The sequence below is a fragment of the Phasianus colchicus genome, chromosome 3, assembly GCF_987193195.1.
Source record: "Phasianus colchicus chromosome 3, bPhaCol1.hap1.1, whole genome shotgun sequence".
NCBI lineage: Eukaryota > Metazoa > Chordata > Aves > Galliformes > Phasianidae > Phasianus > Phasianus colchicus.
Window position 1 is genome coordinate 42,622,807 of NC_143438.1, and position 27,924 is coordinate 42,650,730.

At 38.2% G+C, this 27,924-nt stretch overlaps 1 protein-coding gene and 1 long non-coding RNA gene across 3 annotated transcripts; one reads left to right on the forward strand and one right to left on the reverse strand.

The window, feature by feature from the left end:
• Positions 1 to 1,729: 1,729 nt before the first annotated feature.
• On the forward strand, positions 1,730 to 14,228 carry MC2R (melanocortin 2 receptor). The gene is made up of 2 exons (XM_031589012.2): positions 1,730 to 1,804; positions 13,118 to 14,228. The coding sequence occupies exon 2, from the start codon at positions 13,197 to 13,199 to the stop codon at positions 14,226 to 14,228; it is 1,032 nt and encodes a 343-aa protein (XP_031444872.2). The 5' UTR covers positions 1,730 to 1,804; positions 13,118 to 13,196.
• LOC149918537 (uncharacterized) lies at positions 13,488 to 26,137 on the reverse strand. Of its 2 annotated transcripts, XR_016465097.1 has the most exons (4): positions 25,809 to 26,137; positions 15,254 to 15,323; positions 15,074 to 15,148; positions 13,488 to 14,221 (listed from the first exon to the last, which is right to left on the reverse strand). It is a non-coding gene; the product is annotated as an uncharacterized LOC149918537 (long non-coding RNA). The 2 variants fall into 2 exon arrangements; XR_016465096.1 differs by lacking the exon at positions 15,254 to 15,323.
• Positions 26,138 to 27,924: the final 1,787 nt, after the last annotated feature.

The following is a 27,924-nucleotide window of genomic DNA, read 5'->3' on the forward strand; positions in this document are numbered from 1 at the left end:
ACTATGTGGGAAAAAAAAAAAAAAAAAAAAACCCTTAATTATATGTATCTTGAAGGCTTTCTTGAGTTTAAATTCGGTTAATATTCGGTTTAAGACAAGGAATATCTTCAAGACATTTCCTATATCCACACATTTTTAAACAAGTATAATAATCCGAATCTACATACAAATACAATTTATGTAAATGTACTGTAAAATGAAGTATAAGTTTATTTCTTAAAGGCAATTTTATCAGTGAAGACAGCTCTTATTGAAACTACTATAAAACCAATTATTTTGTTGCCAATGCTCAAAACCAAAATTGGTAAGAGAAATAAAACATAAAGTTCAGGATTTTTATGGTTGTTGGTTTGTTTTTTTTTTCCAAATGAAAGAATCATGGAAATGAAGTGACAAGCTTGTTAACAGAAATTCTTTGTTATCTATCACAGTAGTTGCTTTTCAAAGGTGAAAATAACTACACTGTTATTTTGATAGTGGATAATTATATGGAAATCAATTATGAAATGCCTCCTCTAGGTTCTCTTCGTTTAGCATTTCCCCCAAAAAGTTCCATAAAAGAAGAAAGGAGAAAAAGCAAACAGTAGTTAGGAGTGAAAAAAGGGAAGGTGATCCTAGACAGCTAATCACCCTTAAAATATGCTCCTTTTGACTACTCTTATTGGCACTTTTGAAGAAATCAGTATACTTTTTCCAAGATGACTACATATACTCCTAATATACTATTGATTTTATATACTGAACTTTATAGAAAATGATATTTCAGTCATCTTAGATTCCTGTATCTGAGGAATTGTGTCTGAACATTCCACTCCATGTGAAAGTTGCCTTTCAGGGCAAAAGCACGTGAGGCTGCTGGTTCCTGACTTTGTCCTCATCAAGCAAGAACACATGATCAAGGAATTCTTCTCCTTCTTTTCCCCTCACTCCAGTACACTAGCTGCAACCACTTAGTGCAAGAAAATAACACCAACTACCTCCACTGTTCCTTCAAGTGCTTATAACTAAAGACAAATCAAGCTTCCCATTGCTTTGGCACCATAACTGTACATTTACACTCAAGAGCATTCAGCTTATGTGCAACTAGGAACCAAGTAAGGATGACTGGAGGCAGAAGTACACACGTGCTGCACCTTGGACTTTATTTAACCCAAGTTCATCCAAAAAAATTCTCACCTGCCATTTAAGTACTATGTGAGTTATCATCACATGTCTTATTTCAGCATACAAAATAAAACATGCTAAAAAATTGGCTGTCTTTTCTGTTGAAGATTTCTTTGAACATATGGCAGTGCCTTGGGGATAAATTCATTATTTGTGTATCTTTAGACATTCCCTAAATCTTAATTTTATATTATATTTGTCAAGTCACTGAAAAAGAACAAGTAATATCTTTGAACAAATATTAGATTATTAATAATAAAATTGCAAATATTCTTGACAAATTCTTGACTTGCAAGCCAAAGACAATTAGGCCATAATATGCTTCAGAAAAATCTCTGCAAATGTCTTCTCTAGAAATCTGTCCTCAAAACAACTGACATTTCCTTTTTGTTGATATCATAGCATAATTAGATGCTTTTGGGGAGCTGTTAGGTCAGGGCTTGAACTGATGACTGAACACCTGGTGAAAAGGTGTGTCTAGCCCAGAAAGCACAGATTGTTTGCACCTGTGCTCTACACTTGACCAGAAGCCACACTGGGCTCGTGTAAGAGTCAGACACTGAAAGGGGAGCATCTCTTGGATCTAGACTGCTTTCTGAGAGGGAGTGCTCTATGGCTAGATGTCCCCCTCGCTAGCTGGGTGAGTTTTAGTTTTTGTTCTGTGTATGGTTTTTAGCCTACCTGTGAGTACTTTACTGGGTACCACCAAAAGCCTACTTGAAGAAATTTTGGTTCTTTATAAGCAGACCAGTTGCCTTTTCTGTAATGCCCTAAGAGATTTCTTTGCCTGACTTACTAAGCGTGGTACAGAATGCCATAGTTGATCTCTTCCCTGTCTTCTGCATGGAGAAAATGTGTATAACATGGAAGCAATGTTCATGTCTGTTTTGGCCAATCAAGAGTCCTAGTTCTCACGCACTCCTCTTCTAATTAACTTTAGAGTTGATGGCTTCCCTTGAAAGCTTGATTTATTTATGGAGTTACTAACTGCTATAATTTCTTATCTCTTTGTCTTTTCATCTGTTGTGAAAGCACTCTATTTTCCCACGTGCTCTTCAGAATTGAAACTGCAGTGAGAATAATACTCATAACATGCACAATCTGGCTATAGTTTTGCATGCATAGAACTAGTAAAATTTCTGTGAGATTAGTTTCAGGTGATAACAGCTTTCTATAATTACTTTGTATTGTTAGTCTTTGAACTAGAACTGTCTACTGATTTCATGGCTCAACAGATAGAAATAATATGCTTTAGATAATATGGTAACAGATTTTTTTTTTTACTTATGATATGCAATTCTAGCTGTTTTTACTGTAATTTGTCATAGTACACTTGATTTACACGGTAATGTTTCTTTGGAAGCATAGTGGAAAAACTCCTGGCCCCTCTTTGACACGTTCTTTCAACTTGCACACAGGCCCATCACAAAACATAATTAACATTAGAAAAATTGCTCTGCTTTAAAATCATATTGCATTGTGATTTTGTAGATGGTTTGTTGTCATTTATTTCTCAACTCTGAAATTCTGTAGATTTGACTCCCGTTCCATATGCTCACAGTACCACAGTCAATATCTGAATACTAGCCTTACTAGTTCTTGCCATTTGGGCATGCAAGAATGTTAACAGTCAGTTTAACCACAGATCTCTGCTGTATAGTAGAGAGCCTGTACAGCCAAGTCAAAAAGGCAATAAATCCAGATCAGTCTTCTTATTCCTGCAGGTTTGTATTTTATGTGCTGGAAGTATTGTGAGCTGCAGGTAGAACTGAAGGACCAATGTTGTCCCTTGTGCACCCATGGATCCAGTCCTATTGAGCAGGTTGAAATAGTATCTGAACATAAATACATAGATAAGTAATGGAAGATTGTTAACCTAATGTAATCTGAAGATTTCTCTAAGGGCTTTTTTCTACTTTTCTCAATATCTTTATGATAATTTAATGATCACAGAGTAAATCATGTTCCCAATTCTTTTTAATAACCTGGCAAGTCACCAGAATCCAAAAACAAAAATGAAAACTGCCTTGAGAGTGGTGAAGAGCAAGGCTTTTTTTCCTCTTTGGAAATCCAGAAGATGTCAGACTATGATGGAATCATAGAATCACAAGGTTGGAAACGACCTGCAAGATCATCTAGTCCAACCGCCTTCCCATTCCTATTAGTACCACAAGCACTAAACCATATCTTGTGCTCCAGACCCCTCACCAGTTTTGTTGCCCTTCTCTGGACACACTCCAGGGCCTCAATGTCTTTCCTGTATTGAGGGGCCCAAAACTGAACACAGTACTCGAGGTGCAGCCTCACCAGTGCTGAGTACAGGGGGACGATTACCTCCCTGCTCCTGCTGGCAACACTATTTCTAATGCAGGCCAGGATGAATATACATTGTTTGCTTTTTTCTTTCTTAGGTTCCCTGCTTCTTAATGTGTTTTCACCTCCAATTAGTAAGGGCCAGGGATTTGCTCAATTCACACTGGAGCTGTCAGATTGCTGGTTACAGACAGTTTGAGTTTTCAGCAGTCCTGCACAGACATGAACGAAATACTCGGTTTCTTATCTCCCAGTTCACCCTTTCTGTATTAGGTTTGAGCTTTTGTTTGGGTCTGTGGTAACAATCAAATTTTTTCAGTTTATACTGTTGAGAATATGATTCTGCTTTTGAACTGTTTTCTAATCTTTATTAATGAATCCAAATGGGAAGTCTGTCTTTTAAGTCAATCTTCTGTTTTTTTCCTGAAGTTATTCTTTCCCACCTGTTTGTTTCTGTAACAGGGTCTGCCAACTCCCCATGAAATACTATTAAAGTCCTACAGATTTCTTTCTTCAGGACCTGAATTACAGTTCTCCGTGATGATATCTTAATTTTCTCCAAATTATTACAGTTGGACATGGGTGCTTTTGAGTTTTTCTCTCTTGTCAGCTCTGCAGCCAGTCTTTGGTAAAGGTCTTAGATTAAAAAACAAAGACAGTGACAATCTTCCTGACGGGCAGTAAACATCCTGTGACATCTCAATCAATTAGCAGGGTGTTTAGACACCATTTATAATACAGAACATGGACTGTTTGTGAATAAACTTGATTTGCGGTCTCACAAATATTAATAGGGAAGCTTATAAATATCAGGAGGAGTGGAAAAGTTAACCCGCTCAAACATGGAGTGTTTTCCCCTTGACTTGTGCATCTTTTATTTCTTTTTCCTCATAAGCATTCTCAGAGAAAGTGGATGATTGATTTTAAAATGACCCTAATTCAAGGTTACGCCAATGAGACAACTGTCTTTCTCTTTGATTTAGATGTTCTAATCTTTCCTTTACGTAAAGACTGTGTTGGCTTCATTGCCCTTATAAGCAATCTTGCTTCCAGCATTACCAGCACACTGGCTCACACATAGTTTCACCAGCAGGTAAGTGGCAGTTTAATAAACCTATCTAGAATTCAGTAAGCCTGCTTGGAGAAGGTAGTGAAAGATGCGATGTTATTTGTATAATGAAGTTCCAAATTTCTAATGATCCTTTAAATCTTTTATTTCATAGTCATTCTTCTGTAACACAAGATTTCAGCAGGGATTTTTTTTACCCTTTTAAGAAGCTTGAGTAGTTTCCTATTTAGGACCTGAAGAAGTACAATAGGAAAGATTTAGTTGAAATGCTTCTTCTGGATACTGCTTCCACTGCTTTAACTCAATTTTATCACTTTGTCAGCCAGAGGTCACACATCTTTCTAAGTGGTCATCAATGAGGCTTCTGGGTCTGTGCAGGGATTGTAGTTCCTGCTAGGTATGGCTTTGTTACATTCACTCTGTGGCAGCAAGACTGAATTCTGCTCTCACTTAATCTAATATAAATATTGAGTAACTCCATCAGTCTTCTTGATATTGTTAAATATTTTCAGCAGTATAGCTGACATAAGAATATGTGTTTGGGGCACTCTTAACTACTAAAATTCTTAGTTATTTAACCCCAAGTCATTATGCAGCATACAGCCAAGGCAGAGTATAGATGATATCTGTCCTTGAAGGAGCTGACTACAGAGAAAGTCTAGGCAGAGTACATTTGTATATTTAACACACACTATTGCAGATACTTGAGCTAACATTCACTCTTCTACTACTGTTAGTTTTTTAGACCATAAACAGAACAATACTGCACACACGCACACATATATGTGCAGTTCTGTGCAGAAGCAAAACCACAGCACCATTTCCATGATCCTAGTGCAGGAAAAAGCATAACCTAATATGGGACATCTTTCTACACTTTCTAAATCTTTCCAGAAGTGAGTTCAGATGGCAGTCCTCCATTTTCAATGAGACTTTGACTACTTCTACCCATATGAGGAGTTGCATCAGCACTGGATGACAGTACGCAGACTGAAGTTTTGTGGCCTCTACTCCAAAGCAATCAAATTTCTATGGGCTTGCAGAATTTGGGATTGATTCTTCTCATATTTGTTTTCCTGTCTGTTACTTCTCCCTCCCAGATCCTTGGTCATGAAGACAGTTCTGAAAATCAGCATCTTCAAGAGGTGTCTTTTTCACCCTGCCCCCATCCAGAGAAAATGAATATTTGTCGAATTTATTTCTAATCACTCTTTTCACTATTTTTACTTTTTAATGTGAGTATCTCAGTGGCAAGATAAATAGCACACTGGTATTTTTAATTAGCTCCCAGGAAATAAGCTTGTCTCTTCCATATATTTTCTTTCAGTAAGACACACATGGATTTACAAGATATAGTGCATTCATGGCTGTTAAAGCACACAAGATCTACATCCTTGGTTTCTGTCATTTAAAATTAGAAAAAAATTCCTAGTAGTTCCACCTATTTTAACTATTGCTTTAATTGCAGCTACTAGAGCATTCGCGGCTGTAGAAAAAGATGGATGGCTCTTTAAAAAAACAAACAAACAATCAAAAAAAACACCAAGGGCAGTTCTTAGAGCAGAAACACAGCAAGAAATGGTTAGTGTATCTCTGTACAGGAGATTTCATTGGTGCTTGTTGATAACATCTGTGATGGCACTATTACTGGCAAACTTGATGATTTACTGGAAAGAATAAGAATAGAGCATTGGCCTCAGAGATGTCATTTGAAGGCCTCTTGATTGATTCTTACAGTGATCCCACAGAACTGTTTGTCCACTATTCAAATTCACTATTTTTTATTCCTTGTGGATACTTATGCTTAAAATTAATTCATGCTGGAGGTAAGTATGAAAGAATAGTGTAGTATAAGCAGTCTGTAATGTCTGAAGCACAGTAACCAATGCTTCCAAAAATCATTGTCATTGTCTTGTTACCAAGACAGTAACAAACTACAAAGGACTTGTCACTTCTCTTTACAACTTTAAAAAGGGAACAGCAGCATGATGGAGTGTGAGCCTCCATGCATTTCCAAAAAAAAAGAAACTGTCATGATCACATCTATTGTCCAGCTGCAAAGGTGGGGAAAATCTTCACTGAATTTAATTCCCTTCTCTTACAGCTACGTCTTAAATAACTCGTAAATGATCCCATCCCAAGGGCGTAGCATGTTGTCTTCAGTGGTGGGAAACATAAAAACACAAATCTTTTTCCTCTCTGATATTGCCAAGATTTTAAAAATGTTGCGAACTCAGTCCATCTTTTCTTTATCATTTTCACTTTTCTGGCTTTCATCGTCTTTGAAGTACCCAGGCTTTGCATGATGTTTTGAACTGAAGCTGTTTTAGCATTGTATGGAGATGAGTAGCCCTGGCTAATACAGTTTCTGTGTAGCCTGAATGTTTTCTTGTGTTTTTTGTTGCTGGAAACAAAATCATGGCATGCTGTATATACCTAAGCTTAAATATGAATGAGTATATCCAGGTTTCTTGAAGTGACATTTCTCCTTATTCCTAAAAAACATCTAGAATATTCTTTTGAAGGTGATTTTATGGGGAAATGATGTGGCAGTAAGAAATATTTCTTCTACATTTTCTTCATCTCTGTACTTTATAAAACCTTCAGACTGTCCAGTTTCTGATCCAGTATGAAAGTTCTTCTATACCATATCTAAAGTCAGGAAAATATAAATAGAATTCTGTTCAATGTATGCATGTATATCTGACACTTAAAATGTCAGCAAGAGTGATTTCCAACCTGATTTCACTCTAGAAGTGTTGCTTATAATGAAGTCAGAGTAACTACTGTGTAAGAAACATTTTGCTAGAAATTAGTTGGTGTATGTGTGGCTTTAGGTTCAATAATATTTTTTTCTGTATTTAGTTTGCATGAGTGTACATTTTCCTTTTATTGTATCATAGCTGCCTTTTACGTCTAGCAGTGTAAAACTTCTGTGAAAGTACTAGACATGAAAATTGTATGGGACATATTCCTTATTCTGATGCAGAAATCTCCAAGACTTAGAGCAGCAAACGTCTTTATATATGTTGGCTATATTTAGGATTGATGCTAGTCCATGAAATTGCAGTTAGGTTACATAATTTTGTATAGCATCCTGGGCACATGTGGAAAAATTGGAAGAGCTGTAATTAGCCATTAATATCTGGCTAACTCTGCTTTGTTGAACACTAGAGGGAGATCAAAGCAAAAGAATAAATGACTAATAGACTGTAGACTGTAGTTACTAATTCAGTTTGTTCATAAAACTTCAACTGATGAAATGAAACAGCAGGTATGGTATTATGCTAATTTTTCAGCATTGTTTTCTCATGCCTTTGTTTGATATTGTTTTACCTGAAACATGATTTTAAAGAATAATGAAAACCTGATAAGGGAAAGGACTGTGCTTATAACAGTATTTCAATGAGCGAATTCTGCATGAAATATTTTCATATGAGACATCTGCTTTGATGCGAAGATTGAAATTTCAGCAGCTGAAAAAATGAAACAATAAACACACAGTCCATCTGTCTTACCGTTTTCTAAATACTCAGGACTTTGTTTTGGTACAAGCCTGCAGCAGTAAGCAGAGGAAACTCATTTATCTGCAGGACTTTCATCAGTGTGTAAGCAACTGAGACTGATCACATTCAGAGTAGGATACAATCCTTTCACAGTCATAACTGCTGTTTTATTCAGTGTTTGCTGAAAAAAGTTAAAACAAAAAATGTGACTGTTATAATACATATTTTTTTTTAGATTTGTGTAAAAATAAAGTTATCAAATGCACACTTTCTTACCCTCGCAGTTACTGATGGGAAATACCAAGGCTTTCCATAGAATTTCCAAAGGAAGGGCCCTTAGGGCATTTAATAGTTTCCTGAGAGGAAGGCTCTGGCTTATCAGGCTCTAGCAGAGAAGGAACATTGGCATCCTAGCTTCAAAACTAAGGAATTATTCATGCTGCAGTTTGTACAGAGACCACTATGTTCTTAGGGATGCCTGAGCTGGGTGGAAACAGGACTGTGTTGGTACTTGTTATTGCAGTGAAGAGTTCACAGTGGGTTAGGTGTCCTGTATAAACTGTTCCTGAGTTCCATGCTCCTACTGCACCGCCTGCCAGACATGGTAATGCCCTTGCACAAGCATCAAGTGTGTACTGTTGTTATTTAGGGGAGAAAAATGGGCTTCTACAGGCTCAGAGGATGTGACAGAAATGAGAGGAAGGAGAAGAGTAGGTGGGAAGGGAGAGGTGGAACTTGGCCTCTTAGCACAGCAAGCTGCTACAGCGGCTCAGGTCTTGCTGTGAGACCATAACCACTCTTAAGAGTACCAGGCAGCTCTCTTCTACACAGAAAACAATAATATCTATCTAATATTAATAGTAAGACTATGTACCCACCTACAAAGCTTCTTGTTTAATGTCACATCTAGGAGAGACAGGTGGCTTTTAGCCAAGGAACCACATCTCTGAGACCAGGCACCCAGGGGAGCAGGTATACTGTGTAAATTCATCTGGTACAGTGACAACATTTTTAAGAACTATGTAGTTAAAACTAAAGACAGATTGGGGATTTATGTGCTCTTTTTCACTTCTTGCTTGAGTTAAGCCCACATGGTAGGCAAAAAGAAGTGCCCACCGGAAAATGCATGGAACATCTTGTCCTCATAGATCACCTTCTCTGATAACAGGTCTAGTCCTTTTCATTACCATGGAAGCCAGTGCTGACCTAATGAAGGGGAGGAAAAATTGTCCTTTTATTTGTTTTACAACTTTATAAACTAAGTCTCAATGTTTTTAAGTGGCATGTTTCCTTCATAAATGCCTTGTACATCTGGAAGAGCTGGAAAAAAAAAGAAAAAAATGTTTGGTTTTTTTTTTAAATGGATTTGGGTACAAAATCATGATCACTTGAATGGGAGTCACTGCAATGTATAAAGCTCTCATTCCTGTACATGCATGTGACCTGTGCTGTCATTTTTTTAGAAGAAAGTCATTCTCGGCTGCATCAGGCAGCATCATCAGTCATGCTCTTTGTCCAACCACTTCCACAAGGGATTATGTTCCAGTCTGACCAAGGTGTTACTGAACTTCTAATGCATAGAAAATTGATTTGTTTTTTTTGTTGTTGTTGTTATCAATATGCACTGGGCATGCAGGAAAGAATTATGCATTTTGTCCAAGGCTAATCCTGCTCAGTGTAGAGACCCCTCAACATCCACTGGGACTTTCTCAGCATGGCTGCAGACAGAAATACTGGTGTTGTATCTTAGCTGTGCAATATGCATGGTGCCAACATATTTTGTCAGTGTCAGAGTGTTGTAAAGAAACAAACCGTAATCACAGTGAATGAATATAACTGACAGGTAATCCAAATTACATTTGTTTCCTATGTTTCTACACCATTGTCTGTATACTTCCCAGTCCTGGCTTGCTGTCCTCCCTGCTTTGTCTTGCTTTAAAAAACTACAGACTGAATGGAAATTGCTGATAATATTACAAATGTATGCATTTTAGCAACTTCACTATTGTTGCCAGCTCATTTCCCATTATGCCAGATCAGGAGACTGCTTCTTTATATAAAAATAATGTTTCAGAATATCCAGACTGAATGAGTTGTTGACTTCTCCCTCCAGGACCTAATTTAAACGTGTGAAGAAAAAGCCTGAGGTTTTTTGTTGGATTTGCGATACTTACCATTAAATTTGAAAATGTGTTTCAAACAAAGTTTTTTGGTTATGTTTTGTTGTTGTTGTTGTTTTCATTGTTTATATCTCTTCAATGCTTTCTGCTATAGGCAAAGTTTTTATTAGACTGCATAACTTCAAGAAAGAGAAAAGCCAAGTAGCTCAGCCACTGATGGGGAATGGGGGGGAGAATAGATTGTTGTGTCCTGTTTTTAACAATCCTGAGACATGAGCACTAGTTGTTAAAGGTTGTTTTTTGCAGCCACGTGCAAAAGATAAATCTGAGATTAACTGGAGACTGGTGCTGTTTAATTATATTGATCTTTTATCTGGACAGTATAATGATGAAACAGATGGAAATGGTATTGACAGTGGAGAGGAAGTGTTGCATCCAGGCTGTGTCTGGTAGTGCAACCAACACAAGAGGGTAAATTTTTTTCAGCTGATGGCCATTTATATCTTTGTGCAAAATGGCCTTGGCTTTAATTTCAGTAGGTAGTAGGTAGAAATATGACTCCGAGTACCAAGGTACTCTTGTGTCTTCCTTTTGTGGAAACTACTAACTTTAAGGACACACTGAGGTTACTGATCATGTTCACAGGAGCTTTACACTCCGTATGTAGCCTGTCTATCCTGTGCTGCTCATAAGCATTGAACTATTTCGTGCACACTCTCATCATTCTGTAGCTGCGAAAGAATCCTGTAAATGTGTGATTACGGCAGAGGTATGAACAAAATATGCATTGTGCAGGTCAAGCACTGGATTTACAACCTGTGTACAACAGGATATGCATATAGAAACTTCTGTCTGGGAAGTCTCAGACAAAAAAGTTGTGACTGCACTGAAGCATCAGAACAGGAATAATTGGGAACATCTTTCATGGAATCCTAATAATAAAGTCTTCAGTAGCCATGTATACATATTGAAGTGAGAACCTCTGCAATAAGAACGTCTTTCTTTGGCTGTTAATTGTCTGAAAACAACATTAAGTGATATAACGTAACCATTCATTTCTATAACTGCTAAGAATCCTTTACAAGATTTCAGCCCTAATCAATTGCTACACTCAACACAGAGTTGTTATAAATTTTAGAACATTTATATTCTGTAAAAGCAGTAAATGTAATATGTTATGCCATTCATAATGCTGCTTTCAGCGAAAGAGCCATCATGTTTATCAAGGGAATAAGTTCAGCAGTATGAGTGTACCAGCAAAGCAGCAGTATTGGAAAAGAGTTGTGAAAGAACAGGGATGTAACAAAGGCTTTTTTTTCCAACTCATTATCATGTTTAAATCCCATTTGAACGAGGCTTTGTTTGGAGTGTCCGTGTTGACTTTCTATTAAGAATGAAAATTAGGTTACGAAACAGATCACTAGATGAGAAATCATAAACTTAACAAGGACATTCTCTAAGTGAGAATAGAAAAAGCATACCTCTACAAAGACATTGGTGCATCTCTTGCGTATGCTAACAGATGTTGACCTAACTGTCCAGATGTGCTGCAGAGCAATTCAGTTCTTTCATTCCATTACAGAGCCTTTTTTTTTTCCCCTGATAAGTATGTGAGCTGTCTTGAAAGAAAGCATTCAAGGGAGCTGATAGCTTCTTTCAATTGAGTTCATGTTCTCTGGTTGGTCCAGTTTTCAGCATATTTCACCACAGGCAGTACCTTACTGGCAATCTCAGCAGATGATAATAGCAAACCCAGATCAGAAACCTGTTATCCCTCGATATGTGGCCGAACACATTTGAGCTGAATGCTCAAAATGCATTAGAGCTGATCACATTCAAGCAGAGGTTCAGCTATACCATTTACAGGCAGCCACTTAAGGAGGATTTGTATAAAAAGTAATTAAAACTTCTGAATTCTTCTTTTGAAACAGTACTAAAAAGCATCATTGCATTTAGCAAACCTGACTAGCAACAAATGCCCAAATGCATTTCAAGACATATCGGTATGAAAGTGCCAAAGAACTAAAGGCTGCTTTGAACTTAAAAACAGGAGAATATTTCAGTTCTTAAAAAAGGGAACATTCCAAATAGCAACTGCATTTGTACTTCACAAATGGAGCTATTAAAATTACAAGAAAAAGTGTGCCTTATTCTCTATGGGTAATATCTGAGCCAAATTAATATCACATGCATTTACACCTTAATGAATAGCTTAAAAAGCCTAATCCTTTGGAAAGATTCCTATAGGCTTTCATGTAATTTAGACCAGGATAATTACAGATAAAGAAAAAAAAAATAATTTCAGTGCAGAAACAAAATATTTGATCTTTTAAATAGTTGTAAAATACAGCCAAAAAAAGATTTTGCTTTGGATCTTAAAAATATGTTCAAATCAAGGGGATGTTTCAATTTGCCTGAAAAGGCAGTTTGGCACTAGTATCTAACATAACTCTGAAAAATTCAATATTTACAATGTTCACATCTAAATTAAGAGCATTTTTTTATTTCAACATCAACAATGTGGTGGTAAATATGCTACTGCTCTGGACAACGGCTTATCTTGGCATTAGTTTCATCCATGTCTAATAACACTATAAATCTTGTGAGAAATGCCAGACTTTCCCAAAGCAAACAGCTGGGCCAGTAGAGACTGCCAAATTTCTTGAAGTCTGTGAAATCAGTTTCAATAAACATGGGATGTTCGTTGGTAAAGAAAACTATATATTTTTTTTAAACTTCCCTGAAGCTAACAGAGAATTTATACCTTATTTTCCTCTAAGGCACCGTGGAGCTTGGAGCAGCTCTTATTTTATCCAAAGCAACTTAGCTTCACTCCAGTGATATATATTCATTCAATTGCAAAAGGTGATATTTCAAATGTTTGCTTTTTTTGGCATGCAGCAATTTTCTTCTTGATATTTATTTTTCTATATGTTCTATTGCAGGAGAAATTCAAAACATTTCAGTTAAGACTTCAAATTGTTCCAGATGAAGGAGAAAGCCTTCAGCAAAAGGATGGTCTGAATGACAGGTCAGCTTCAGAGTAAAGCCAAGCCTGAGAAACAGCAAAACAGAGGCTTTTCAAGAGCAGAAGCAATGAGCACTGAGATACCTTCCAACCTAATCAAACATGCAGGGCAGACAAGCATTCCATCTCTCGAAAATAAAACAGATTTTTCCTTAAATATCACTGACTGCAACCAGGTCGTGGTGCCAGAGGAAGTCTTTTTCACTGTTGCTGCTGCTGGCATACTAGAAAATCTACTTGTCCTTGTCGCTGTCATCAGAAATAAGAATTTGCACTTGCCCATGTACTTCTTCATTTGTAGCTTAGCCATTTCAGACATGTTAGGCAGCTTGTACAAAACTTTGGAGAACATCTTTATTATCTTGTGCAAAATGGGGTACCTGACACGTCGTGGGGACTTTGAGAAAAAGCTGGATGATGCCATGGATTCCATGTTCATTCTGTCTTTACTGGGGTCCATTTTCAGCTTGCTAGCTATTGCAGCGGACAGATACATCACTATCTTCTATGCTTTGCGGTACCATAATATAATGACAGTACAAAGGGCTTTGGTCATCTTGGCAATCATTTGGACATTCTGTGCTGGCAGTAGCATTGCCATTGCACTCTTCTCCCATGAAATAGCTACAGTCATTCCCTTCACCATCCTGTTTCCTTTAATGATGTTTTTTATACTGTGCCTCTATATCCATATGTTCCTCCTAGCTCGATCTCACGCCAAAAAGATTGCCTCGCTGCCAACCAGTGCAGTCCATCAGAGAACTAACATGAAAGGAGCCATTACACTGACTATTTTCCTTGGAGTCTTCCTTTGCTGTTGGGCCCCCTTTGTTCTTCACATCCTTTTAGCAAGGTTTTGCCCACACAACCCTTACTGTGCCTGCTACATGTCCATTTTCCACGTGAATGGGACCCTCATAATGTGCAATGCAATCATTGATCCTATGATTTTTGCATTCCGAAGTCCAGAATTACGGAGTACGTTTAAGAAGATGTTCTGCTGTGCCAGGCATAACTGGAACTGGTAGAAATAAAGGAAGGTGAATATTACAGAAGCACACCCAATGCAACATCAGTTTGCAGAGTTAAAAATACTAATGCAAAATAATACTACACTTGCAGGTCACTGCCAATGATTTTCAGAGGGCTGTAAAAGCATATGCATGAGCAAAGTATCCAGACAAGTCTTTTCAACCGAACCTCCAGAAATATTACTGATTAAGTGAATTCTGCTGATAATTTTCATGCAATAGTCTAAAAATAACTGCACCACTATCTTTTATCATTTCAGAAAAACTTACGTGTAAATCTTCTGCAGCAAGCCTTTTGTTCCCCATGAGATGAGTTAATGCAGTAATTTCAATTTAAAATGTATACTACTTTAAAATTATGTTGTTTAAATCACAAATAAATGAATAATTATTTTAAAACTTCACACCTATATAGAAGTCTGTAATAAAGCAGAAAATATGAACACGTGTTTGTACTTTGCTGGCAACGCTCACTCGTTACTTTGTTCTTCAACATTGGGTCTCCTTAAAATCTTGCCATTAGTAATTTTCAAGTGTCAAAAATAACTTTTGGAGCATGAGTCCAAGCAAACTTATTTTGGTTTAAAAGCTATTTTCAGTTACTCAAGAGTTTTTCCCAACATAGAGATGTTGTGGCAGCACAGATTATAGGCTTTCAATTTTAAAACCCCAAAGCCAGGTCTGGGTCAGCAAAGGGAATTGTTGACTTGTGAGCTCCTCATTAAAATTCTGTAGGCCAGTTTATTTTAATAAAAGAATAGGCTTCAGAGAAAGTAAAAGAACTCTGATATAGCATTAATTTTCTAACCATGACACAACAAGAAATTAAAAAAATAAAATACCGGACAGCAAATTGAAAGATCTCCAAGGAATTCAGTCATCTGGATAAGGGATCAGCTAGCCAGTTTGGAAAAATCCTACAAAACAGATTGCAATTTACAAATTCCTAGTGAGAAATTTTTGAATTATCCCTGTCAAAATAATATAACACTTAGAAAATTGTAAGGCAGAATAGTTTTCACCTCAAAATATCCTGAAGCAGTCTGGAGCATACGGTGAATTAACCTCACAGTAATTCCACACATTATTCAGCTGTGCCAGAGACAAAAGATTTAGTAAAACACAGACATGAAACTGGGGGAGCCAAAGCATGGCTAGAACAAGAGGAGAGGAAAAGAGAAAATCTATTCATGCACAAATAGAGATCTTTTCTATTGTGTCTATCAAAACACAATAAGAAAAACACATATTTTAAGATATATGGGATATGGACAAAAGTATAAGTATTCAGAAGAATTTAGGGTTACAGATAAAGATGTAAGAAAGGAAGCAATAAATCTGAAAGTTTCTACAGAACTAAACAAAGAAAATAAATGAGAAAAAATGAGTTGGTGAATGTCAAAATGATAAAATGTTTTGGAAAGAAAATCATGATATAGACAGACCTTACATTATGTTTTCAACACATGAAATATATATAAAATGCAGTTCCTTCAAAACTATTTTCCATCCTCTTCCCTACTAAAGAAATAGATAAGAGAGCTAAGTACCCTCCATCATGTTAGAAGTCACTGCATGTCCTACGTCCACTCTAACTATATATAAACAAAGCCTCCATGTTCAGACTGTGGTCTTCAAATGTAAATTTTAGTAAAATATGTGCAATAAATATATATATAACTTCTAAACATGGAGAAGTAATCATTAAAGAAAACACTATACGTTTATCACTGTAAAGAGGAAGGAACATTCCAAAATGATTCCTATCACAATCCAATTGTAAAATATTTTATTGAAATCCTGAATGAAGTCCTTCAAGAAGGACCACTCATTTTGTGGAGTCTGTGGTAGCTAAGAATAAGACAAATGTGAGAGCATGGATTGGGGAGGACAGGCTTACAGTTTTAGCAGGCTCTGTATGGTGCCAGCCAACACATACTGGTTTTTCTACCACACCAGAATGGAGATAGGGTGGCTCTGTCTGCAGGAAAGAGGATAACTTGGACCCTCACCTACACAAGTCTCAGGACCCAGCTGGGATCAGCCTTTCTTGCAGCATCCCCAGGCTCAGAGGAGAGAGAAGGATAAAATGTAGGCCATGGACATCAGAAGCCAGAGCCCTTTCTGTCCAGCTTTCATTCCCATGCTACTGACACTTTGCTTTGCAACAAAGACCTGGGTTTCTCTTCACTGCCTAATCCTGTATAGTTGTGAGAAAGGCTAGAAGCAAGGAATTTGAACAAGAAGCTGTATCCAGCCTCATTCTAGCCCTCCAGCCTGCCTTACAGATTCCCATCACCCTGTCTCTCCCCATCTCAAGGCATAGCAGGTAGCAGCAGCTGTGGTCTGAAGACCTTTCATGCAGCCCTCATACAGTCTGTGTTGGACACAAAATTCTCTCTTTTTTATATAAAATCCTAACATTTAAGAAAAGACTTAAGATACAAAATCACTTCTACAAACATCTTTCATCCCATTCCTCTTGGCTGTACATCAAGGGCTGAACAAACTGGCCTCCAGTAACTGAGCAACTATCTGCCCTTTGCCATCTCCACCCTTCTCCACCTCCAGCCCCATCTCCAAGCCTGGAGTGACTTTTAATCTGCAGAATACGGAGCAGCTACCTGGGTTGGAAAGTAGATGAGCTCTCAACACATCCTGCCAGAAAAATGTCTTTCACTGTTCTTTCTGCCCCACACAGTCGCTCTTAATCTAAAAGATGGAGTAGTTATAGCCTTGCATTTCAGAAACACCAGCGCTATGAAAAAAATAGATTGTTACCTACTGGGACACCTGCATGTAGATTACTGTCCAGTACAATTTTTTTTTTTTTTCTATCCATCTTGTTAAAATAAGGAGTCAGCAAATATTTGGCAGGTATTATCCCACATACCTCGTTTTGAGCTGGAAGTATTTCAGCAGGTATTGATATTGGATCTCAGATCCAAGTACTGTTAGAAATGTTTCCACATACTGTGAACAGAAACTAACAGCCTTTTCTTTGTAGCCTACCTGGTATAACCTGAGCAATACTTAATCTTATGGCTTCAGGTTTTGTCTTCAAACTGGCTGCAGATACAGGATGGCTGTTACTGTTAGATTGTCTAATATGCAGATAGCCAGAAAAATGAGAAGAAAGCTGTTACATAACTGGATCTAAGACAAAGCACAGAGAGAACAGGTAAACTGTAGGAAAACTACTTTTGTTCCTCTTTTGTAATATGTCGAAGACAATAGAACATTCCATATGAATTTGTAGGAAATGCAGATCCTATGCATTTTCTGTACAGCTGAAATCTGCAGAAGAATCTCAAGCTGAGCCTAAATTTATATAAAATAGTATAAAATTTAAAAAAAAAAAAAAATCAACAGCCAAAAAGTATGTAAAGATCAGAAGACACTTGTAAGAATTTCAGTTTGCTCTAATTCTGTTGATATCGAGCATTCTGAAAAGATTTTAATTCTGGGGAGGCAGAATCAGAAACAACATAAAATATTCTTGAATTAAAAAACTTCTTAGGTAGATTTTCCTTTTTAAGTATGTCAGCAATTTACTGCATGTCAGCATAGAGCTACATCTCCATATGTTATTTCTTGATTGGCTGTAAATTTGGCCTGCAGTTTATCAGTGGAGCAGTTTCCAAGCAAATAAGCTTTTCAGTTTCACATGTTAATATCTCCATATACTTCCCTCTGTTGCTCTTCAAACAGATTCTTAAAGCCATGAGTTGTGAAGCCTTCATTGTCTTGTACAGAGGTTACTCTAGTTATATGATTTTCCTTCATCTGACCAGCATTAAATTACAAGTGTTTGGAAGTCAGAATTGTACTTTAACTTTGGGAGAAATAAGTACATCTTGGATCTCATTGGAAACTAATAAGCCTGGGTAGAACAATAACGGTGCCTGGAAGATCCACTCCTTTCAAAATCACAGGCGACACTGCAATCAGTGTTTCATTTGGAAGAGCCCAGAGAACTTCTCATGCCTGTGGCCACAAAACTTTCCCTAGTCACTGCAGAAACCAAAGAAGAAAATCTCCTCCTCTGCCTCTGTTTTTGAACTGAACTTTATGTTCAGGAACAAAGTGAACAAATCTGATAAAGGCTCCCAGGGGAACTAATTCCACTGAAGCAGTTGGTATGCCAGTGAGGGACAGACTTGCACAGCAGTTGAATTTTGTTCACAGAAGAGCAAGACATAGTTTAACAACTGCAAGAAAACTCCTGCTTCCTTATGACCCTGCACAAGACTTCCAGCAAAATGATTTGAACTCCTATTAACTGAACAAAATTGCAGTTTTTCAAAAATATTTAAGTACCTGAAAAGGAAGCTTGCCTTCAAGTGCAGCACACCATCAGGAGGTAACAGTATTTATTTATAATATTTGCTTTTAATAAGTGTTACAACTCAAATATTAGTCTTTTCTTTTCTGAAATCCCAAGCAAGAAACATAACATGCAGTCAGCTAAAACTACAGGTGGGAAGAAAATGATAAAAGGGATGGGATCCTAAAGTATTTATTTTGAGACCTAATATTGCTTGTAATTGTACTAAATTGAAGTTATGTTCATAAACCTACTAACATTGTTGGTTTTCTAGATTTGGCTTAGTCTGAGAGGCTTGGAAATGACTTTTTCAGTTCTACATATCCACATTTCAGACTAATGCTTTTTTTAAAAGTCTTTTTGAGTTAGATTTTAACTAAACTCTTCAAATGATACAGTTATTCAAACAATCTATTCACCTAAGAGGAACAGCACCCGTTCTTTAATTCACTCAGGGTAATTATAGAAGATAGCCATCTATGAAGATATTACATGTTCACCATTTAACAGTGCTTTGATAGCGCTTTGAAGCTTCAGGCTTCAGGCTTTGTTTGAAGTGTCACTTTTACAGAAGATGCAATGCTATTGTGAGCTTCTGATTCAAAGAGAATGGCTTACAGCAAACTTCTGGAGAAATGAGCAGGACTATTTAAGAAAACTTTTCATATCCACTTGAAAGCAGTTTTCTTATGCCAGCAAACCCTCTCAAATTACTGCTAAAAGACAAAAATTATATTTTTCAACAGTCACATAGTATAATGAGTGACCATTAGCTTTTAAGTAATTGCAGCTAAACCAGCAGAAGAACAAATGCCGAGTAATTAAAATTATTATTTCTTTCCTTTATATTTATATATATAATAAGACCATAAGACAGGTTTGTCATACCAGCTTTCACTGTTTTAGCAGTACCTTCACACAATCATTTTTCACAACTATAGCCCACCAAATGTTTTGCCTGGACTTTGTACACGCTATCTCAATTAACAAAGGCTTCTCAGAAACCATCGTCTAATTGGAGGATGCAACTTTACAGCAATTACATCCTCTAACACCCTGATTGAAGTTGAAGGAGACAGAGAACATAACCAACGTGGATACTTCTTGTGACAATTTTGCTGCAATGTCAGACATGATCTATGTAGATAAGCAAACAAGTCTTTTATCAATACTGGTGTACAGAAAGGTTTCCAGAATAAAAAGGCAGGCCTCTTTCCCAACCACTCAGGCCCAGGACCCTATGTCAGCCCAAGACTGTCAGCCCTTGCCCCAGCAAGGCAGCAGCAAGTCTGGATTCCAGCTACCCACAACCCTGCCCTGCCCAGGCAAGGCCCTCACTAGCCAAGCCTACATCCCAGCCTGGCATGGCCCAGCTTTGTCCACAGAAAGTTCACTCCAGTGCATGAGGCTGGGTTTGCTTATTGCTCCTAACCACCTTGCTCCTGGTGGGATGAAGAGACTAGGCCTGTCTGCCAAGGTCTTCCCAAGGGAACCCAGGAGAGCCTCCAGCTCCCACAAGGTCCTGTATTTAAGTTCTTACTTACAGTAAGGTATGTAAATGCATAACTAATATGCATTTACAAATCTTGCCTGCCCAAACCTTATCCACTCTACCACACTTAGTTTGGCATCACGCAGCAAACCCCCGCACGAGCTACACCCACAAAGAAGGCTCTGCACAGGGCATGAGAGTATTCAGCTCCACAGGGAGCAATGGTGTCATGTCAAGGTTACACCAAGTAGCTCAATACAGTTTCCAAAGACAACGAGGAGTATCTCCCCAGCCCTTTGAAATCCTGTCACAAAGGTTATTCTGCTTAATTTCCCATTCCTGAAAACTTGTTCCCAGTGTTTGGTAGCAATGAAAGCCTTGGGTAGGCGTCTTCCAAACTAGCTTCCCAGTTTCAGACTTTCAGTAGTTGCTCATTTTCAGAATTAATTGATATTACCCACCATCCTAAATATTCATTTGAGTTTTCACTTGAATTTTAAAGGATGATTTACAGACTCTGCTTGTGCTTCATTCATGTACTGGTTCAACCTCATATTTTCATTTACTTGAGAAATGAAACCACAGCCTAGCAATTTGGGTAATCACATCATCTGATTTGACAGCTAAATCTGTCTTAACTGCCAGCTTGTGCAATGAGGAAGAAAGGAAGAAAGAAAAAAGCCCTTCATCCTGGCATGGGGCAGCCCATGTCAGAGGGCAAACCAAGAGGAACTGATGGAGGCCTTTGGTCTCTCATCTGTGCTTAGCTTCATCTCAGATCACAGCAGAGCTTTCGACAGAGGAGGAAATTTGGATGAAAGGCAGCTGCTGGCTCCTGGATGATAAGGCAGATGAAAGAAATGAAGCCTTGCAAGTGAAAGATGACTGGTTAATAAGAGGTTGAAATTGGCAGTGCTTCCTATTAGAGATGCTGGCACTACAGGTTGTTAGAAGTCTGGGAAAAGGCCCAAGGAATAGAGCAATTGAGGAATAATCCTTCTTTAAAATAATAGAGTTAAACAAACTAAATCAATTGTTAAGTATTTTTCTCTACATAAGGTCTTGAGTGAAGGCTTTGTCTGGGGTGTCAGAAGTACTGGGAGCATGACAAAGAGAGGACTCTACTCTCCGGACTCTCAGGTTGGAATAGTTATCAGCAAAGTTAGGATCAGACTAGGAGAGAAGAGGGCACTGCTGAGATCCTGATATGAAGAAAGAATTTCTGGGATGGCGTAGGACAGTGTCAAACAGTAAAATAAATGGGTAAAGAAGACATACTCATCTTGCAGAGCCTGGGAACAACCCCAGGCACAAGTACAGTTGAAAAGCAGCTTTGCAGAAAAGGATCTGAAGGTATTGCTAGACATCAAGTTGAATACAAGCTATCAGCATGCCCTTGCCTTAAAGAAGGCCAATTGGGCTGGATCGGGTACACTAATGCCAGCAGGTCAAGGGAGGTGATCCTTCCCCACTATCTAGCAGAGCTGAGGCCACACTTGAAATGCTGTGTCCAGTTCTGGACTACCCAGTACAAGAGAGACATAAGAAATACTGAGGAGAGCCCAACAAAGTGCCATGAAGACAATGAAGGGCCTGGAGTATCTGCCCTAAGAGGATAGGATTGTTCAGGTTAGAGAAGAAAAGGCTTAGGTGGAGATCATATCAGTGTGTATAAATATCTGAAGGAGGGTGCAAAGAGGATGGAACCTCATTTCAGTGGTGCCCAATGACAGAACAAGAGTCAATGGGTACAAACTGAAACATGAGAGCTTGCCCAGAGAGTTTTGGAATTTCCCTCATTGGAAGTATTCAGAAGCCACCTGGACACGGTTCTGAGGAACCAGCTCTGGGTGACTCCACCTGAGCTGAGGGGTTGGACCAGATGACCTCCACAGTTCCTTTCCAAACTCAGGCATTCTGTGTTGTGATTCTGTGATTCTGAGTGTTGAGAGATGAGTGAAAGGGGCAGGAATGTCTAGAACAGTCCTTGTTTGTGTTTTGTAATAGCAACCAATAAATGCTACTTTTTTCAACTGCTTTTGCTGTTTAATAGCAGTGTACTGGGTGACACTGAAAGGTATTTACAGCATGGGTGGCCTCGAGAGACCGGGGCTGCCCCATACTGGACACATGGCTCCAGCCAGCTGCAGTGTCTCCACCAACAGGACATGGCAGGGCCCAGCTGCCGAGTTAGTGGTGCCTTGGAGGAAGCACGTGGAAGAAAATGCAAAATGCTGCAGAGCCATGAGGAATGAGGAGAAAGTGTGAGAAACAGCTCTGTAGACAGCCAGAAAAAAAACAGAGAGGGAAGAAGTCACTCCAGGAGCCATAACAGAGATTCCCCTGCAACCCCTGGAAGACCCCACAAGGAAGAAGCTGGATGTGCCCTTAAAGAAGCTGCAACCTGCAGAGACTGAGCAGTAGCAGATTTATCCTGAGTAACTGGATTCCATGGAGAGGATCCACGCTAGAGCAAGGTAAAAGCAAAAGAGTTGGACTGTTACGGACTTATTGCAACCTTCTTTCTCCATTCCTCCCATGCTGTTTGGGTGGAGGGAAGAGGTAGAGGAGTTGATGAAGGAGTGAAGCTGAGCCTGAGAAAAAGGAGGGGAAATGTCTTTTAGCTGGCAATAAAAATTGAATTCACTCTCCCCAAGTTGAGTCTGTTTTGTAATTGATAAATGGTCTCTTTGTCTTTATCTCAACCTATGGGTTTTTTATACCCATACCCCATCCTGTTGAGGACAGGGAAAGAGAAAGTGGTTGCATGGGCATATGGGAGACAGTCAAGGGCAATTCACCACAGTCTGTAAATCCTACAAACAAGGATTTATTTTCTACTGTGGAGGTCAGATGCACTAGGAATACAAGGGAAGGGGGCAAATTACAGGTGAACAAAATGTCCTGTAGTAGACTAGTTTAGTGAATTTGCACCAGCTTTCTTAGAAATCTCAACCTGAAGCATCCTTAGCGCTCTTACACTGGCATGAAAATGCTAATTTAGACTGACAAACCACTGACAATGATGTTTTGCTCCAGTATGTGCATAAGCTTTCATTTGATCATCACTGACCTGAAAACACTGGAAAAGACTAAAACATCTTCTCTCATCATAGTTTACAAGAGTAAATGTTGCAGGTACACAAAGCTTTGTGTGCTGAGTACCATCTGCCATCTTTCTGATGGTGAAAAGCAAAGGAAAACTCCTCTGACTGTTGGAAGGCAATCTGAATTCAACTAAGAGGTGATAATAAAATGCCTTTAGAGGTTACTAGTGTTGCCTTTTTAGCATGAAATAGTCTGAACACTCAAGAAAAACACTTTGTACTTAAATTGCATAGCAGTAGCTTCTTAGCTTCCATAACATTTGCCTACAAGTATTCCCAAAATGATCCATATATTTATTGTTTATTTAACCATTGTTCAAGTTCAAGCTGTAATATTTCTGGAACTGACATGAACCTTGACATGACAAAGGCACAGTTTTCTGGCAATTCTCAAGTGAGATATAGAGGAAAGGCATAACCTGACATGCTTGTGAGCCAATTATTCATACCTTGCATATTGGTGCCAAAGCTGCAGTACGACACAGCAAAAAGAGAACTTGCCTCAGAAATCCCATTTAAAAGGTGGCTAATAGGAAAAAACTATCCTGGTGATCATCAGTTGAACTGCTGCCAAGGAGGAGGGACACCACTGGTGGCAGCAACTGAAAAGAGTGGCAAGACTGGAACTGATTCACCCAGATGTATCATGCTGTGGCTCCTCTGAATGTTCACAAAAGGAGTTGAAGTATTCATGTGTATCTTCACAGACTAACAGACAACTATAATTACTTTATATTGTTTTCTTCATAAAATTTTTTTCAACTTAGCCACACAAGCTTTCAATATTAGTCCTGGTTCCACTTGATTTAGTGACCAAAGATGACATCGAGTGCATTTCCTGTGTTATCTATTTGGATATTTCCCTGTCAATCTTCAAGAGGCACTTGGATAATGCACTTAATTTTCTTACTATTTGGTTAACCCTAAAGTGGTCAGACAGTTGGATTTGATAGACTTTTGGGTCCCTACCAACTTCTATTCTATTCAATAAATAAGTATTAAAAGGGGCTCACCAGGAAGTCTGAGCTATGTGTTCATTAAATAAGAACAAAATCCAGCCTCAAGTACTTTTGGAGGGGTAGTTTAAACATCAGGTCATCATGTTCATAGTCTGTCAAAAGGCAATGACAGCATTTTACAAGAATGATTCCTCTAAATTCTTCTCTAGGCACCACAGAATGTGACAAGATTCTCAGAAGCAAAACAGTTTAACTCTGTTCTCCAAGCTGTCTTCTCTTCTATGTGCACAGGGAGTGGATGGAGACAATTAAGCTGCATTCACAACATGGTCTGTGCAAATTGAGAGCTTGATAGCATGTGTTTGGCCTATGCAAACTGCAAAACATGAATCATTCAGAAAAGAGCATGAAAAAATTACTACATATCTGCAGCTCCCACTTGCAAGCTCTGCTGCAAAACAGGTTTCCTCCTGACAGCAAGATCAATCTGGTTTTGAACTGGTTATTTTTGTAGAAAGTCATTCGGAATTACATTTAGCCTGTAATGGAGAATTTCTCCCCTAGAAAAGTCAGATAAACTTAAACTACTGAATGATCTCATATTGCCTGCAGTTAGATTTCTAAAAGCACAGTATCTCAGCCTAAGGATTTGGAAAATGTTTTCCTGAAAGCAAGTGATAGAAAATGAAGAGGAAACAAAAGATCTGATTTAAGTAAGTCTGTGCTCCTAGCCCTCCTGGCTATCTTGATGACAAAGCCTTCCCCACAAGGAATAAGCTTTACCAGCTGGCAATGTTATGAAATAAATACCTTAGAATAAGAGTCAGAAATGGCATCTGGAGGTTCAGAAGTGCATCTGTTCTGTTAATGGTACCTTCAGATCAGTATTTTTGTGTCACAAATGAAGCTATGTGAAAAATAAAGTGTTGGTTTTAAATCAGTTTAATTGTGATTAAAATGCTGATTTCCATCTGAGACACTTTTTTTTTTTTTTTTTGGCCATTGGTGAGTCTCTTCAGTAAATACCTTCTCAGTTCTGCTTAATAAGTCTTAGAAAGTCATAATTAAGCAGTCTTGTGCACCTGACCAGTTACCATGTTTTCCTCAGCAGGCTGCATAACATGTGCCCAAAGCACAGCTTTATTCATGCAACAGAATAACAGCCAATAGAAGAGGCTATAGGAGAGAAATTAGGAATATGGGGTTTGCTATCGCCTGCAACTTGTGGGGTGATGCCCAGAATGTTCTGAAAGTGAAAGAAGTACAGGTGAATGAAGCCATGCTCTCTGAAATGCAAAAACTTCTGCAACAAAGCATGGCAGCTGGAAGTACAGCGTGGGTGACACAGAGCAATAGCAAAGGAGTTGCCTGCAAATATCATCTTGGAGAAAGAAAAGGCAAAGGAACCAGCTGAATCACGTTAGTAGTGCTTTCTAGCAACAGTAAAAGAAGTGGTAAAATCATCAAGAAAAAAAATGTCAAGCACTTCTATGCAAAGACCATGTGCATTGTACAGTTATTACTTCACACAGCGTCCTTATAACATTCAAGTAATAAGAAATGAGAGTAGAGATAGAATACAAGAGATTAGTTATAACAGCATATAATTCAGTAGTAGTAACAGATTATATTAATTCTAACATTTATGCTTCAAACCTAGCAATTTATGAATTACCTGAAATGCATACTTACTTTCAAGATGCTTGGCTTTTGAAGAATGTTCTGTAATATATTGTAGACTTTCTTTTCTGTAATCCCTTTTATCCCTCAGCATTAGGGACATCTTGCTGCCCTTTAAAAATCACTTTTTCAAAAATCATAGTATGCGTTTTCAATTCCTGCTCTTTTCTGCTAAATCCCCACTCCTTTTCTCATGGCCAACTCACCACCTTTTTCTCTAGCTGCAAGGTGAAGCCTTAGCACTACTCTTTTAGACTAGCTACCAAAGAGTACTTTTTATATGGCATTACCCAAGTTTATTGCAAGAATATCAGCTAGCAGAAAGGTCTCTATTATTCAACTGTGAGAAATGCATTGAGGTGTGTGGAGCCCATATTTTGATCATGTGGAGAAAATGTTCTCACACCAGGGGTAAAAACTCCCCCCTGCTTTCCTCCATAATAGCCAAGATTGGTCTTGGCTAATGGTAGTATCTGAGCCCCATAACAAGGAACAGCTGCAAAATATTTCATCCCATCCTCACCATTGTGACTCCAAGGAGCTATGTACTACAAACACCTGTACTCACCAGATCTCCAGGAAAAAAAAGAAAAAGAGAGAGAAAAAAACCTGTTATTTAAGCGAATTAGTGCATAAAATCTAAAGACAAGATTATGATTAGCTGGACAGGAAAGAATATATCAGAATATCTCCCAAAATGCAGATAGCTAGCTTCTATTTCTGAGGGGGTAGGTGAGAACCGGGAGTCGAGATGTGGGCTGATGCTTCAGAGGGTGAAGAAGGCAACTTTGAGTAAAAATCCAGAGTTCATCCCTACAGGAAAGAATGTAAAGGTAGTAAAATCTTCCCTAAAACAATCAGAGCAGTGAATTAATTAGTTTTAATAATAGTGTAGACTGACCTCTGTGTGGGTGGTTATGTGTCTTTAATCCTTGTTTAAAACCACAGAAGCTTTCTAACAAGATTGTTCTTTTTTTAACTCTTTGGCTTTGCCTCTTTTGTTTTTATCAAATAGATATAACAAGCGTAGTGGATTACCTGTGAAGAATTTCACAGCCTGTACGTTAGCTTCCCTGAAGAAATACTAGCATCCCTTCAAGGGAAAAATGTTGTAGCCAAACACAATGTTGACAGTAAAAAATGCCTGTTTAAAATAAGCTTTCAAATATGTGTTTCCATGGGAGCAAATTAGCCATAATATATGGAAGTAATATACCCACACTTCAGCCAGCATTATTTCTTCCCCACTCCCTGGACATGTCTTGCTGTCTGCATTTCAAACATCTGTTTACATGTTCAAGATTTAGATGCCTGTCCTCAGCTTACTTCATGCATTTCTTTAGCATGTTCTATACACCATTAGAAAAGCAGTGCATTACCAAAACTGTAGTTTCATATGTTTGAAATAGAATTCTACCCGCTTCCAAGGCTGAATAAGGCAACTGAGAAAAAATAAGAAAAGGGATTTACCCATGCACAAATAACTTGTATTAGAGCAAACATCAAGGAGAAGAAATGCAAGAAGACTCTTTTTAAAATGTGAGAAAATGGGAAATTTACAATCCATCAAGATAAAAGGAAGAACTGAGAAGTACCGTACCTCTTCCACTAATGTACAACTTGTTTAAGTCTATCCTTAGCTTTCCAGCCTATGAACTTTGGATCTGTATACAGACACCTGTTGTTCGGTGCCCTTTTTGTTCTAGGAAAAATGTCTTTCCCAACCATAGTTCCCAGCTGGTTGCACAAGTTACCTGAAAAATAATTGAGCTATTACACCATTATTGCTTCAGATCCTTTAGGAGAGGTCACAAGCTGCTATGCCACAAGAGGTGAACAAGAAGAGGTACAATCCCAAGCAGAACCTGGTCTAAGCAGATGCTTTCAATGGAACCTATTACAGAAAGAAGTCCTTGTGCCATCATTTAAAGGGATTGATCTCTGCCTACTTTTCAAACAAGTGAAAGGAATTATTCTGTGACTTCACCATTCCATTAGTTATCCCAGAGGTTTGTTTCTGTGAGACTGAGTTTTTAAATCTCATGTTATTTGCTGTTAACAGTCTGTACGTATCATCTGTGATGCAGGATGAATTTCCACAGCGCTGTTTATACATGTGAGAAGAAGA

Coding starts and splice junctions, on each gene's coding strand:
- MC2R (XM_031589012.2), top strand. CDS start 13,197: ATGACAGGTCAGCTTCAGAGTAAAGCCAAGCCTGAGAAACAGCAAAAC.